The sequence below is a fragment of the Danaus plexippus genome, chromosome Z, assembly GCF_018135715.1.
Source record: "Danaus plexippus chromosome Z, MEX_DaPlex, whole genome shotgun sequence".
Taxonomy (NCBI): domain Eukaryota; kingdom Metazoa; phylum Arthropoda; class Insecta; order Lepidoptera; family Nymphalidae; genus Danaus; species Danaus plexippus.
The window spans coordinates 8,163,445-8,181,274 of record NC_083559.1 but is presented as its reverse complement, the minus strand read 5'-3'; the positions used below and the strand labels follow the sequence as shown (position 1 = coordinate 8,181,274).

The following is a 17,830-nucleotide window of genomic DNA, read 5'->3' as shown; positions in this document are numbered from 1 at the left end:
TTGTACCCTTTAAATTACAGATATATTAGACATCCAACATTAAACAAAAGAAAGCAGGTTCCCCGATATAACAAATATTAGTTTATCAAAGACATATTGTATAAAAATTATGTTTTGATAAATTATAAGTAGAATGGTAATGAACAACTGTTTTTTAAATCACCCACACCCATTCACCTAGATATCTTAGTCCTTAACGTGCGATACATAAAAGTAGAGCAAATAAAAAGGTGGCTTCAATTACGTGTTGTAAGTGTATAAGTAAGTATAATTGTTTATACCTTAGACTAGATCAATCTAATTATATTTGTTCAGCGTTAACAGATGACTAAATCATTACTTATTCTACATTACGGTGATTTACAATAAACAATAGTTTTCTTGTTTTTTATGACGTACATTTATTTAAACTACTGGACCTATTTTGTTACTGAGTCAAAATAATACATTCGTATTCAATGATTTGCAAAATTTTAGTTACTTATATTATTCAATTGAACTTATATCTTATTTCTTAAGCCACTATGAAAATAACGGTGTCCAATATTGACATTAGTTAGGCGCTCTTGAAGACAACGAATAAGTATTGCTGCTGTTTTAGCTGATTTAACTTTTGTATAAAAATTATTGCAATGAAATACTTTGTTGTGCTAACAAATTAAATTAAAAGGTACAAAAAATTAATTATGTTTTGTTTCTGTTGTTAAAATGAGAGAAGGGATATTGACTATGAGAAATATATTGTTTCATCTTAGCAAATTATAATTTTGTATTTCTATTTCTTAAAAAGTTGTACAATAGATCTAGCAGTGTGTATATTTATTATGCGACCTTAATTCGCGTCTAGAAAATGGTTAATGTTTTACGAGCTACAATCTCATTTATAGATTAGAGCTTATTAATACTGGTAAAAATTTTAGAAATTCATTTGAAATATTTTTTTTAAACTTTGTTTATTATTAATCCTTTACTACCAAACCAAAGAATAATGTTAATGTTAAAAAAAAAAGATTAGTCTCCTTTTTTTAATTGACGAACATAATACTTTGTCTTTCCTTTTTATAAGGCTAGAATACTTGAAACTTATTCAAACAAATATATAACATTTTCAACATAAACAGAATATTTTCAATGCAATGTCGAAAATATACCTGTTGACGCATAATTTGTTTAGAGCGGTTAACCGGATTAAGTTGCTGGGGAAAACTAAGATAATCTTATTGACATGAATTTTTATATACCAGAGTAAAATAACATGACCTAAACTTTTATTATAGCTTTAGATAGTTGTAAATAGCAAGAAATATGTTTTAATACTATACAATTAAACTGCTTTATATAAATTTTAAATTAATGCAAGAGAATATTTTTTGTTCAGTTTCAAGGTTTCCTAGATTAAACTACGAGACTTTACCTCCAATATTTAAAAAAAGTTAAGTTGCTGCCCATTAAACTGCTAATTCCGAAGATTTTACGCTTATTAGCGTCAGTTAGAAAAACCATCTAAATACCATAACGCTACCATTGGCGCTAATTAGAACATATCCATCGTGACGCTACAATGACCCCTTAGGAAACTAAATAAAGTTCTTCCATTCCTTAAATAATAAAATACAAGGTTTTTATTAATCTTTGTACAAATTTAGATACACATTAATTTTATATTTACAAAGTACTAGTGGATTTTTATAATACTTCAAACTACAGTAAAGACTACCATCTGATATAATGTCTGTAATCTCTGGAGAATATTAAAGTACCACACTTTAATCTTATTAGGGCTCCTATTCACCCACGTTTCGTTTCACTGTTATATATCGTTATCGCAATTTACAAGTGTTATCTAATTTTACTACTTCTACTTCGTTATAGAAAAGGACGATGTGTGTTATATAATATATAACTTGTGTTTTTTTTATGTCACAGGATAATTCAAAATCTTTATCGTGTAGTGTGTTAGTCATTTGAATAATCCTTTAATTAAAAATGTAATAGGTCATTGAACTTTTGTTTCGAAATTTTTACGATGCGCAATTGATAAAATGATGTTAACATCGAAATAAACACATATAATTCGAACATAATTAAATGAGGGCCTTTTCGGAATCAGCTTTTGGAGTGAACAGATATTTATAAGGACATAAAATGTAGATTTTCGTATTATTGTTATATTTCACTATATAAACAATCATATAATTTAAATGTTACATATGAAAAAAGGAATGAAGACTAAAAACGTTATATTTTGGTTTAGTTTTGTCATTGTCATTCATTGAAGGTGAAAGATTAAATATACCTATCGAATGTTATCTTCTAATAAAAAAACAATTACTGTAGGATACCAGACTGTTCTGCGACTTCACAAATAAAATTTTAATAATACAATTTTATGGAACAGATGGCAGATGCGTGTGATTTCCTAATCACGCACCAATACCTTGGATTAAATCCAATTATGTCGACATAATAGTGTGACTTGTTAAAAGTTAACATGTGAAAAACCATGTTAGGATTAACTAGTGCCCAGTTCATTTAATTGTGCTTCATTCTCATTGACATCCATATTAATTAACTTGATAAATAGGATATTTTAAATTAAAATTTTAAAATCCTTAGCGTACACAAGTGTAGCGTAGAAATCCAAGTGACTGAGAATGCTTCTCATTCAATTATTATTTTACGGAATCCTAAAAAAAGGAGAATATTTTCGGAAATTTAACTATCCTTCACTGTATACTAATTTATATATTGCCATTTGTTAAATTTTGACAAGAATAATTTGGATCATTTTGTTAATACATTTATATTGATATGATAATTTTAAATTACGTCATAGTTCTTAGAATACATTTGTATTCTTTATCACTTAAAATACTGTATAATGTTTCACTAAGACGTGAACAAATAATAATTTTAACCAAAATCTATTCATACTATTCTATTTATTTTCAATGTCATCCTGTTAAGAATCAAAAACTAAAACTGCTTTGAAAGAAAAACACTCTCATGTTAAAGTCAAAACAATTAAAAACGATTATAAAATTACCCATCAATGTTCCATGATTATAATATATATATATATAACCTATTATATATATAAAAGTTCATGAATTGTTAACGGTAACACTAGAAGATCTAAAAATAATATGTCTATTATAATAAAAAAAGTCAAAATGTTTCATCTTTGTCTTCTTTCTATTTCAATATTTTTTATTTCAGTATAAGTTAAGTCAAACTTGACAGTGTCGAGAAGCTGGTGGGACCGTTTTGTCTAATTAACTCACAGTAGATGAGAAATCATGTTAAATCCTGATGAATAATATTATAGTCTTGAATAATATGCGTTAGCCACTTTTTGGCTTTTAATAAATCTTCTCCAGTAGAAAAACAAATTAAAATACATTTCCATATTTTTATTTATATGTTGAAGCATTGAATAATATATCTTAGCCTGGTAAGTTTTGGTTGTATTGTTTACAAAGTATGGCTATTTCATACGGTAATGGAGGATATATAATAATTTTACAAATAAAAGGTCATGACACAAGTATTGAGTCCCGTGAAAAAGGTTGAAACGTTATTACAAGTTATACACTTGCCGTCCTGGCAGCTTTTTTCATCCTGGTGACGTGCAGAATGTGCTGGAATGGATTTGACTAGGAGTTATGGTGCATTATGTATTTATAAATATAAAGTCTTTTTAACTTCTTCATTAAAGAAAAAACAACTGTTTATCATATGTTGACGTACCGCTCGAAGGACAATGTTGATTTGTTTTCTATTTGCTCTAAATACCTAACAGGTAAAGAAAATGTAAATTAATAGATATATATGTGCTAATTGCAAGAATTTTATTGATCTCTTAGCAAAGGACACATAGTGACAACTTTTGAAGATAATAATAGGAACGACAACGCTCGTTTATTTCTAACATGTAATTTTCCAAAAGCATTTTACATAAAGGCGACAAATAATTAAATCAAATTATTAATTTCACACTCCATTTGTGAACGTTATATATTTTGTTTTATTTATTGAGTTGCATATTATATATTGAGTCATTTACATTATACATATGATGTTTAAAAACTTAGTAAACGGGTACTATAAAATCGTAATTTATGAAGACGTGCAAGCAAATATTTGTATAGTTGAGTAATATAACAAGTATTCGTGACAGACCATTTGTTTATATGCTGAGTAACAAAGTAAATAACCAAAACTCATTCGAGGTGCACTAAAAAGAAGTGATCTCTTCAAACAATGTAATAGGCACTAACTCGTTGGATCTATTCAAGACAAGCCAAAAGCATAAATTGAGTGTACTAATATTTATATAAGGGTTCATAAGTTGATAGCACTTAAACCATAACTTTTAAATTGAAATATAGGTTTACGAACTTTATACTTTACACTTACTTACCTTTGATATCTTGACACTTTAGTATACCAGGAAGTGAACTATCGACTATCTCACTCAAGAAAACGGTAACTGCTAGGCTAATTAATTATATTTTGGCCTAACATTCACGACCTTAACATAAAGATAATTTATTTTAGAAATTATTAACGCTTTTTCAAGTAGAAAGCTTTCCGACCTGTCTTTTACAGTGGTTGTGATTTGCCGATTACCTTAAACCGAGAGTAATTTACTTTATTAAACTTTGCTTTCCTGACCCATTTCACAATTCTTTTGAGAGTGGTGATAAACTTATCTAATCGTTCAGACCGCGATGTTAAATATATATATATATATATATGTATATTAGCTTGGGTTCAAGATCAAACAAGAGAGATATATCTCTTAAATCCGTGTAACTAATACAATATTAGCAATCCTTCTAGCAAAAAAGAACTAGAATGGTGTGTATTTATATTAAAAAGTGGTTGACCATTGGTTTTACAAATGAGATTGGCATGATAATTTAGTACAGAGGATAAAGTGTAAAATAGATACTTAATCAACCAACATGTTAACATCGTATTAGACTAACAATGTACTCTGCACAAAACAATATAAACCAACTTCACACTGCATTTATATTATTATCAGGATGTCCAATTATACAATTCGACAAAGGTGATTATTGTCACGTTACCATTGCGAACTAAATGAAGTCATGTAAACATGTACGTTTTTGCTTTAAATATCTATATAATTTGTTTCACACAAATCTACAAAAAAATATATTATTTTTAATGTCTTTCATAAAGAATAACATTGACGTTTACATCTTGTCTTTATTATTAGAAGAAAATTAAGTAAAAAAAGAAATCTAATCTTACGAAAACAAAATGAGTGTTCCTTTGTAAAATTTTAAGATTTCCTCGGTTAATCACGAGCTCATGACTTAACTAGATTTTAATTCTGTTATACATCTAATCACTTTTCTCAAATATAATGAATATTTCATTACATTTCTTTAAAATTACAAGAGATTTATATTTAAAATGTATATTGGTGTTCATAAAAATTCTTGGCAACTATTATTTTTGTAAGTAAATATGTATTCCTCTAGAAGTTACGTCCATATTGAAAATTAAATGTAATAACTCAGAATGTCTAAATATTTTCTAGCTAATCCAATGTCTACTAACTATCATGACACTTTGACAGTGCACAGCTAGCTTAAAAAAATCTTCACATAATTTATCAAAAAATCAACAGTTTGTAATAACAAGTCAGATAAATCTTTCTCTAAACAATTCTAGAATTTCTAATAGTTATAACATGTTTTCTATCATATTTAAAATGATGTCGTTTTAAGCGCAGCAATGAATTACTCATTACAATAATATTGAAACATCGGACATCATAACGGCAGAGAATCAAGTGATTTATTTGTAATACAGCTAATTGCACAGTCTTTAATGTATTTATAATAATTTACTTTCGGTATACAATTGTACATGTAATAAATTTGAAAATCGGATAGATTTGTTTTCGGTATTTAAAACAATTGGAATACGATAGAAATAAACCTATGATATTAATATTTCAGTATTAACCGTTACCTATACCGACTATTAACTTGTTTAAAAAAAAATATTTTATTAAATAAGTTTGAATAAGTTCATAGAAATGTAAAAGCCATGGTTACTATAAGTTATTATATCATTGGGTGTGGTAATTTTATTCTCATGTCAAGGTCGAACTAGCTTGTTATAATTATATGAAGTCTTATTGATATCGTAATTTCAAGCACAATATAAACTTTTAATAAAATATAAATATATTTCCACAAGATTTCATATATAATTTTTTGCGTAAATCAATAATTTAGTATTATTCTAATAAAAGTGAACCATTTACTTATGTTAAAGAAGATAATTGACAGAGTTTGAAATAAAATATTTCTCATCGCTTGACTTTAATTCGTCACTGCTTTGACGATAACAGGTTTGGTGCCTTTAAGGTCAGTATTGCAAAAAATATAAAGTGGTTAAGTTTGCAAGCAAGAATCATATTAGAAGTAAAGACATCGAGTTACAACACGTTATAAATATCAGTAATATTTAATGTTTTAAGCGTTTTCAAACTATTTTCAATAAAATCGAATTAAGATAATAAATCTACTGCAATGGAAGAGATGGTTATAAGGATATAAAGTAAAAGATCATGATAGTGCATTAAGAAACTATAACAATTGAAGTAAAAATGTCACGATGTTGAAAAAGAGATATAAAAATAATAATAATGTCTTACATATATCTGATATATTATGCAACATTTAGGTATTGTAGTTCTTATGATTTTTTTCTATAAGTCTTAAAAAGTTTATTTGAAAAGAAGTAGAAGAAAACGTAATTGAATATAACTTGCCTTAATCATATCCCATCATGTTCCTATAATATACTTAATGTTATACGAATTTTAACCCGTAGAAATGGTTTTCATAACAACGTTTATTTTCCCTGTGTCACATTGAATTATAAGATGATCGTCAACAAGTATAAAATATATGCCATTAAATATTACCACAACAATTTGACTTCGCCATAGGTTTAATTCTTATTCTCCGAAACAATGAGTAGTGTAGTAATACACTACTCACTGCTGAGGATTTTGTTGATATCAATCAATGTAAGCAAAATGAATAAAATCGCATTTTTATATGGTTACACTTCTTATAAAGAGATGTATAAATGATCTTGAATTACATGAGATAAAGAAAATAATATATAGTGAAATATGAGAAGGAAAACGACTTGGATCAAGTAAATTAAAATAGTTATAAGGTTAGTATTTAATCCTATAATTGTCACAATCATCTGAGAGTGTTTCTTTTCTCAATCAGAAATCTGGAGAGCTATTGTAAAATTTTAAGGGATAGCATATTTTCTTTAAATTATGTAATAATAATGTAAAAGTATATATTACCTGAGAAGCAAACCCGAGGAACGATAGTTTTCTTTTGCCGCTGTTCATTTTATCTCGACCGTCTTCTATTGCGGCACAAAACACTTGCTAATAGAACGCCGTCAGCGGAACGACTAATGGACCGCAAACTAACTCAACCGTCAGCGCGCGAGCACCTGCGCCAGCGACTGCAGATTAGACTTCGCCTTGTACTCACCTGTAACAGAATAATTTTCACTATTCATCATATATTCATTCAGTAATTATATATATAGAATGAAAAAATTATTTCAAAACTTATATTGGTGTTGAGTAAATTTAAAATTTTATCTATATTTATTATTATTGACTTCAAATAATGTTGGTTGCTTTTTGGTTACACGTAGAATATATATATATATATATATATATATATATATGAAAATAAAAAAAAAAACTCAAACACACATTTGCAAAAATATATGGTTATTGTAGTATTAATTTTAAATTAACCAAAGTCTTTTATTGTTACACAGAGTAGAAAACATACATTTATTCTCTGTTTCATTAAATGGCATAGTGACAAAGAATAAAAATATTAATAGATAATTTTTTTGTTTCCCATTCCGTCTGAGTAGATGTGTTAAGGTGGTCATAAAAATGAATGCTTTAAAGGATAGACATGGTAACCGATCAGCAATGACATTTCAAGTCTGTCTCGTGTAACTTCGTAATATTCATATTTTTTGATAAATAAGCTACTTTACCGAATAGTTTCGTTAAAAATTCACTGATTTTCTCTTGCTTGAACGGCTAACAACATCCATACTTTAAAAAATTCATATTTACAATATTGGTATGATATACTCAATATGATCGAAAATTGATTGGCTGAGTAAAATCAAGATTTCATGCTGAAGAAATAAGAAATTTTAATATTCAGCACTATTGCAATCATTTCTTATTACAGATATATTAACAACTTGCAAGATGTTTGAGGTTAATCCAAATATATTTGTATTTGAATTTTTCTGTGCCAATTACTTCTTGACATAATATATTTACGGAGGTACGGTTTTGAAGACAGTTTTCTAATAATATCTCTTGTTGGTATATTTGTGTTCTTATAATCCCAATTTACACAACTCTAGATTTGAACTCCGAAATAAATATTTTGTGAATAACAATTTAGTTTCATGAATAATATCATAATTTAAGAAAATAGAAACATTTTGACATATTTAATTAATCAGCAATAAAGTTATAAATTGTATCACAATTTGAGGGTTAAAATTATTAGTTATATTATCGATAAATTTTACACTATAATTGGAATCAATTTTGTTTATATATATTTTTTTTAGTCAACTATGTACTTTTTAACTATTTCTTTTCTACAATATTATACTTTATATTTTAAATTTTAACTGACGAATTGGCTATACATATTTCAATTTGTCGATTTTTAGTACGTGTCAATAACATCTGTGAAATACGAAGCATTAATATTGAATATACATAATATAAATATACATAGACATTATACTACAATGTTATTTAGATAACAAGTGACAGACTTGATAGGGACAGGTAAAATATGAGATGTAATACGGATATTGTTAAAAAATATTGTTTTATCAAATATTTGTATTCTTCACGGACATTATATAATTTATTATGTGGTAATGAATCCGTTATTTATGTATTTATGAATATGTATCGAATGAATTGTTCAGACACATTATTTTTGAAAATTTATTTATGGAAATTTATACACATTTAACAAAAAATACTTTGTCTTTCAGAATAATAAATCGAAACAATATAATAAAATATAAAGATAATTTCAGAAAAGTTATAAAAACCTTGCAGTTTCTCTTCAGAAACTCTGATCAAATCAATGTTTTAAGTTGAATAATTGAGTAATTGTTTATTAATATTAGTTAGTATTTATAATGCATTATAGCATATTTACATGAATATTAAATTTACATTTATTTACTTATATGCTTTCAAAATTTTTATAATTTCTTAATAATGTCCGAGCGTAAAGAATGCGTACAAATGTTTGAATCACCGTCTAATCTAGGGTTATTAATGTTTATCAAAACATGAGTAAGTCAGGAGTACGGTGATAACTAATATGTTTAATCTTGTTGTTTTCAGTAATAAAAACAGATAAAAGTCTACACCTCAGACAACACCGAAAAAAGCATCTGGTCATAATTAAATGTAAATATTTATATGTTTTATGAGTTTTTTTAGGTTTAAGAAATTGATCTACGTTAAAAATATATATTTTTCAGTTTGTTCCTTTAAATTTAAAATAATATTTGTTTAGAATTGTTATTCTAGTTTCAAAGCGTGGCATGCAAAGTTCGATATGAGAGCACTCCAATTGAGTATTGATAATTATAATAATAATTGTTACGAGAACGGAAATGAAATTTGTTTGAAATGTAATAAATTAAATGAAATTTAATATTAAATTTTATTATTTCACATATTTTTTAATAAACAAAATTAATATTTTTATTTATTAAAACAAAGATTAATAACAAAATATTCATAATTTAAATATAACTTTCATTCATGTTATAACAATAACCTTTCAGTGCTGGTCATGAAATTGTTGCTATAGTCAAGCGGTCCGCAAGCTTCTGGCAGACAAGGGCCACTAGGTGGCAAAATAAGCTAAAGACGGGCCGGGCCGCACGAGTGATATAAACCCCAGAAGCCGAATATACGTATATAATTCAAATCCCATAAAAACATTTAAATGCCATTAAAATTGCTAAAACATACGGAATTTTATTCGTACACGTAATTACATTACGTTTATAGTAAACAAATAACGAAATTAAAAAAGAAATTAAAATTACAAAATTACTAATATACTTTCAGTGTTACGTCTGAGGTTGTATTTGGGAGGCTATTTTGTAAGTTGGCTGTCATCTTTGTAGTTGCAATTCATAGAATAGCTTTCAAATGCTCATTTGTGAGACGTGATGCATATTTCTTTTCTCTCTAATTGACAATTGAAAAGTTTGTTCACATACATAAATGGGTACTACCATAAATTGTAATGAACTGCTTAGCAAACTTTTTCAATTCGTCAAAATCAGAAGGTAAGTTACCATAAAACTTAATAAGATCATTGAGTTCATAGAAAGTGCTTTCAAACACCTTCAGTTTGCTGGAAACTTTTTCAAAATCACAAAATCTCTCACTGAATTGAGTTTCCAGTTGTATTAAAATATCCTTCATGTTATCACTGTTCCAATGAAAATTAATTCTAGCTTCCTCAACAGCCTCCTTACAATTCGGCAAATGATCCAACTCTTTTTCATCAATATGCTTTATTAGTTTAATTTTCATTTGGAATGCTTTTACGTCGGTGTACATTTTTTTATGTGAAATTAGTTTTTTTTTTACCTTGGTAAATTAGTTTTTTTTTAACCTTGTTAAATTAGTTTTTTTTTACCTTGAAGCCTGAAATTTAGCGTATTTAATTCATGAGTTACAACTGTCAAAAATCCAAGGTCTATCAACCATTGAGTATCTGTCAGCACTGGAATAGATTTGCCTTTTTCATTCATAAAAGTATTGATTTCTTTTCTGAGATCAAAAAATCTTTTCAGCACTGCGCCTTTACTTAACCATCGTACTTCAGAATAATAAAGAACATCTCGATGATCTGCTTCCCTATCGGACAGAAACTGTTGAAATTGACTATGAGTCAATCCATTTTTTCTGATGTAGTTTACAGTCGATACCACGATGTCCATTACTTCTTTCCATGATAACGCTTCTTGATGGATGATGCAATGGAAAAATAATGGGATGGCACATCCTATCTCGGCACATTTCGATTTTATTCTACCTATCAACCCCTTATTTTGTCCACTCGTGTTTCTGCCTCCGTCAGTTGTAACACTTACCAATTTGTCCCACGGTAATTGCATTGATACTATAAATTATTTTTGTAATATCTGGAATAGAACGAACCAGATGTTTTAATAAACTATCGTGCCAGGACCTCATATTCCAAAATTAACATAATGTTTCAGAAATTAAATTTTAAATCCAGCTCGTATTAATGAATACACATTTTTCATATTTTCCATTTTATAAAATAATTTAACTGGAAGAAATAAAATCAAAGCAGAAAATAACACGATTGCTGAAAATGCTCTTGTTATAATTTAAATTCCCGGTTACTTTGTAAACATAAATTTCCGAGTACAGAATTACTAAGGCCTTACAACCGACAATTTCATGACAAGCACTGAAATGTTATTGTTATAACATGAATGAAAATTATATTTAAATTTTGTATACTTTGTTATTGATCTTTGTTTTAATAATTAAAAAATATTAATTTTGTATGTTAAAAAATATGTGCAAAATATAATTTAATAAGTATTAAATTTCATTTAATTTAACATTTAACTTAAAATTTAATAATTCAACTTTTAATTTGACCCTTTCCTTTCTTAGAGCTATTTGTGAGAAAATATTAATTTGTCATTATACTTCTTACAAGCATTTTATTAAACAAAATATATATTATACAGCATTTTAATAGGATACGTATAATTTTGTGTCAAACGTTGCTTAACGAATACATATTATAATTCGATTATTATAATGTCACGTTAACGCTGAGTAAAAATTTCAAATTCAGTAAACCGTATAAAGGAATTACTAGCCATTATTACGTCTTATAATTCTAATTCACAGAATTCTTTATTTAAACTGTGTATGTATCATTGTTTCCTATGTTACTATGTATTTTGCTAAGCAATTTTAAGTTTATTTACTAACCTTTTTATATGTAAGAGTAAACAATTTTGGTGCAGAGGTCCCCGTAACAACTCCCGGCAAGCACAACATTATATTTTTTTGACCACCCACTAATTTAAAATACAATAGATTATATAGTATTTATTATTTTACTTCTGCTTCAATACAGAAGCAACGGAAGCGCGACTAATACGATGCGAATATAGAGCCATACTGCAAAACATCGAACAAAAATATGAGCAATTCATATTACCATTAAACAATATATAATAGTTAATAAATTATTGTCAAGGACGTGTGTGTGCGCAGGTGGTCCAAATCAATATCAATGGAACATAACATATGTTTATTTTATATAGGCAAACTTTTACTAGTCATGGGTTTAATTCTGCTTTGAAACGACATTGGACATTTATTATAAGAATTGATAATGTATACATATTTTATACAGTTATTGGATATATTTATTACTATAAGTTACATGTTTATAAAAAATGAATATTCAATATATTTACCACTAGACAAGTTAGTTTTTTTTATTGTAATGTATCTACTCCTGGTTTTTCCAACATTTATAAATATTTATAATGGAAAACCTTAATTTAGGCTCTAAATTAACATTCCTCCGGTCTATAGTAAACCTGTAAGATAATTAGTATTAATTAGAATATAAAAATAAATTTATTTAGCCTACAGTTTATTTTTTTTTAGAAAAATACGATTTTTAATCAAATCCCGACCCTGAACAATAATTAATATCAGAAACCTTAGGGTTTCTTTCCTAATTACCTTATTAATCCGATTGTACTGAACGTTTTTATACACAAATCGTGTACAATGTCGTAGGTGGAATATTTATTGATGCCAATTAACAACAATACCTATTACGGTAATTAAAAGTTATAAAATTTATATTTCATTATTGTTATGAAACTGTGATAACTTCGTCAACACAGCGTCTTATATCAAAAAGGACTATTGATCTGTCAAAAGAATATTATTGATTATACTAATAAGTATTAATTAGCATTAATTGATTACACTAATAACAAAAGACTATAGATCTCCACTTATAGCTTATCGTATAAAATTTTTCTCATTTCTGCGTTAAGATTTTAAAGATGGATCTTTTAATAATGACCTTTCATCATCTTAACTATTGATCATGTCATTTAAATATAGATATAGATAACTTATATCTTTTCAAACCCAAATGATCTTGGTTTTTTATGTCAAAAGACGATATTTGAGGAGACGAACGCGTTGACGAAAAGTCATTACTGTTGTCCACGGAAGTCTGGCGCCTTTCTACTTTAGGAGCTATTTTAAGAAGGAAAGGTGTGATAGGTTTGGACAAAATGAGAAAAGGGCGTAAGAACTTCAGGAAGTGTCATTTATCACATGAAACATAGCGGTAAATAAAAGCCGATTTTATATGACAGGGCGGTGTTATCGAAATAATGTTAGTCCCTAACAGATTTCTTGCCTTTAATTATTAATTGGTTGAGGTGGAGGTTTATAGAAAAACATTGATTATAACAACTTTTAATAATGAAAAATAATTAATATTTCCAATTGGTTAACACAAATAAAATTTTCAGAAACGATGAAACTGTTTTGTCGAAATCATCTATAATCACGGAATAGTTAATTAATAATAAACAAACTATGCAAGGTGGCTAAAATTTATATTCAACATTAGTACTTTAGGATTTCAGGATTATAGCAGTTACCTTCACTTCAGCTAGCTCGTTTCTCTAGACTTTGGTTTCAAATGCTAGTTAAAAACTGTTAATTTTGTCAATATCTCTAAAGAATACTATATCACTACCTACAGATAACACACCTTAAAAAAATTCTTTGTGGTACATAAAGGTAACTTACGCCCTAGATATACATAGAAATTTTACGAGATCAGTGCAGACAGACAAAGGTGGTGACAGCCATATCGGTCGGTGAGAAATCTTTAGTCCTTTGCTCTTGGGGACTAGTCACCACAACGTATTCGGCAGTTTACACATTCGTATAGCACGACAATACATTCATGATTAGACGTTTCCCGTAAAATAGAGATAACAGTTGATATTTTAGTTAGTAAAATATAGTACTACATCGTACGACACTGACATAGTTTGTCAATGTCGCACAAAAAGTGGTCGGAATATTCAAAAAGAGAATTTTAGCGTTTCAGGCCATAAACAATATAATTAAATCAATAGATTATTTATAAACTAAATGAATTATAAGTGTAAACAAGGATGCTTTACACTCTTACGCTTGTATAGAAGCACTGCTCCCAAGAATTTTATGTAGTATTAAATAATTATAGTATAATATAATTTTTGTTCCGACATTGTTGTTCTGTTCTCTTAATATATATAATTATTATTAATAAATATTATAGTCAACTAAAGTTTTGGCATGTAACTATAAAAAATTTCATTTTTTTTATTTCTAGCAAAATTGTTAGTTATATTAGGAATTAATTAAATCAATTAACTAAGCCTAAAAAGGCTTTCTATGCTATATGTGTAAAATTTATAATATTTGTACTACTTTAATGTTTAAAGCAAACTTCGCTAACAAAAAGTGTATTAATAGTTCTTTTTAAGTCAAAACGCTGTTAAAAATATGAATATATTAAAACTAAAATCCAAAATGAATGTCATAAAAATGCAAACGCAACTAATTCAAAATTATACTAATCTTTAAATTTATAAAGAGGCAGGGTTTAATTTTATGAAACATTACTTTATAATTAAAAATTAAATAGAAACCGTTTTTTAGATTTCTTATCTCAAATTATGTTTAACCAAGTCGTATTAAAATCTGTTCTTTTTCTGACTTTTAACATCTTATTTGAGTAGTAAGCCATGACATTCTGTATCGGCAAATGAAGTACAATTCATATACATATCATGTATAAAATATATATATATGTTAATATATTTATTGTATTAATATGTACTTATTCATACACATAGCATTTGAAACGAATTTTGGGTAAGAAAGGATTGTAAAAACGGAAGTTATATGTCCTATAAAATAAAATGATATATATAAATATAAATATAAAAGACTTCGAATTTAATTACATAGAATATTAAAATGAAATAAAATTAATAGAAGGGGTTATAAGTATCTAATATCTAGAAGGTGGAAATAAAATATATATTTTTTCAACTTCTAGCACTTCTGATATTTCTAGATTATGTGTTTTTTTTTCGTATTTCCTACGTTGTAATTCCTGTTTATTTGATAATATATTCGAAATCATACATATTTTTAAATTTAGGCCCATAAAACAGACATCCGTTATTTTTTATTACCTAACAAAGAAACTCACTACTGACGACGAAGTATAAAATCCTCATACATTGCTTTGACTTAGAAATATGGTAACAGTTAAATTAAAAGTCCCCTTTCTAAATTTAATATTGCGAACTCATAAGTAAGTATTAATTTGAGTACTCGGTGCTCTCATGGTGGAAACTTTTTGTTAAATAAGTTTTTTAATTTATCAAACCTTTTTTAAATTTAAACAGTGTTTATTTTGTTCTAACGTTCACACCTTTAATACAGTATGTAACAATTTTCGTTCACTATGATCTTTTTACATTTACCTTAATAAAGTAAATTTATTGTTAATATGACCTTAATATAAAATTTTATAAGTAAAAATTTCATGTCATTCAATATATTTTTGTTAATTATAGTTGACGAATAAAAGTTGCAAATGTCTATATCTTTATTTGATACAGTTTTAATACTCACTAAGTCACGTATACTCAGACTCATTAAACATTTCCTTGACGGAATATGAATTATTAAAAACCCATATAATTTTCTAGCATCTTTTCATGGAAACTTTTGTTTATGAACCATATTATTTTTATGATTATTTAGATTATTAGACATTAAACTGAAATGGCCTTTCTGCCTTTTGGCAATGAGACATATCTAACCGTATGAAACATGTAATACTGAGATACCAGCATTTCTCCTACATTAAAAACCAGCATAATATATTCGTCATTGCTTCTATTTCTCTAACCTTTTTTTTTTTTTGATGACGCAGGGAAACTCTTTTTACGAGCCGTCTCACCGGCCTTGGTGGGGCCGGAGAGGATGTGTGAGACTCGACCTGGGCAGGTCCCTACTCACTAAAACCACTGCGAAAGCCATCGGCCGCTATGTTGGTGCACCCCGGATCTGTCAGCGACAGGGCACACCAGCGACTGGCCGGTCCTGGCAAAGACCGGACTTACTCCCTCGGAGAAAGGGGGTGATCCCGCCAATTAGGACCGCCCCGACGACGCCGGGCTTTCACAGGAGCCGGGTTACCAGCCCGACCCCAGCCCGGAGTGCAGGGGCGCTATTGGAGGAGGCGTTGATATCGCCCCCGGCGCGCCCCCGTCCGTCGTCTGCGGAGGGAGGGTGCATCAGCCGCAACCTCCCGTTCCCGCTCAGATGCCTCCTTCGTGGACATAACCGTCTCACAGAAGGAGGACACCGCCATCCAGGACCTGTCACTCTCAAGCATCTTCTCCGCGACACTCGAAAGCGACAAGCCCACTCCGCCGAGCGCCGCCACAAGGTCTTGGCGCTGCGCAGCCCATCTCGGGCACACCTCGAGGGTGTGCTGGGCTGAGTCCACCGCAGCGCCGCACTCATGGCAGCCTCCTCCCGGCTCTCTCCTGGCCACCCGACACAAGTAGTCACCGAAACAGCCGTGCCCGGTGAAAACCTGCGTCAGACGGAAAGTAAGGGGTTTGCGTTTCCGCCTCATCCAACGCTCTAGGACCGGACGGAGCGCAGCCGTTGTACGTTTACCGTACGGCCGGCCCGCCAGGTCCTCCCCCCACTCCCGCATAAGGCGCGACTCCCCCTGCCGGCGAACCACCCGGATCTCCTCTGACGAAGGGTTCTCTCCGAGAGCCCTCCTACCCGAGACGTAAGAGAACACCTCGGCGAGAACCGACGCCACAAGATCCCAGGGCGGATCGCCAGCAAGAGCCGTCGCTGCGGCCCAGGAGACCGTACGGTACCCCCTAATCACCCTCACCGCGGGTGCCCTTTGCGCCGAGCGCAGTAGGGCCTTGACCCCGCGGCTCATCGGTCGATCAGCCCAAACGGGAGCACCGTACGTGGCTATACTCCGACAGACCCCAGAGTATAGCCGCCTGCAAGCTGCGCTGGGTCCTCCGAGGTTCGGGAGGAATTTCCCCAGCGCACCTGCCGTCCTCATGACCTTCGGCCCCAACTCCCTGAAATGGGGCACGAAGGTCCACCCTCCGTCAAGGGTGAGCCCCAGATATTTCATGGTCGGGCTCACCCTGACCCTCCCTCCTCCTATGAGAAGGGTGGCACCCGGCGGGGGTCCTTTCCGCCCAGTCCCGCGGAAGAGGAGGGCTTCGGTCTTGTCGATTCTGACCCGAAGCCCCAACCTCTCTATGCGGCTGACCACGAGATCAGTACCGACCTCGGCCAGCCGCGCCGCCTCCTTGTAGCTCCGTCCCCGGGATAAGACGAGGGTGTCATCTGCATAGCAAATGACACCCATCCCGGGGAGGAGGCGACTCCGCAGGACCCAGTCATACCCGACATTCCACAGGACAGGTCCCAAGACCGAACCCTGTGGAACGCCGTTTTCGACTGTCCACCACTCTATGGACCCCCTCCGGT

The 17,830-nt window shown here is 30.5% G+C and overlaps 1 protein-coding gene across 3 annotated transcripts in view; it reads right to left on the bottom strand.

Moving 5' to 3' along the window:
* The window catches only part of LOC116777299 (anion exchange protein 3), a 33,033-nt gene extending 20,783 nt beyond the window's left edge, over positions 1–12,250 (bottom strand). For 2 of the 3 annotated variants that reach the window (XM_032670765.2, XM_032670767.2), the window contains exon 1: positions 12,167–12,250. In XM_032670765.2, the coding sequence (XP_032526656.2) occupies positions 12,167–12,235 (69 nt within the window). In that variant the 5' untranslated portion in view covers positions 12,236–12,250. Of the gene's footprint in view, positions 1–7,381; positions 7,531–12,166 lie in introns of those variants that run through there. The other variant, XM_032670766.2, reaches the window with a different exon arrangement.
* Positions 12,251–17,830: the final 5,580 nt, after the last annotated feature.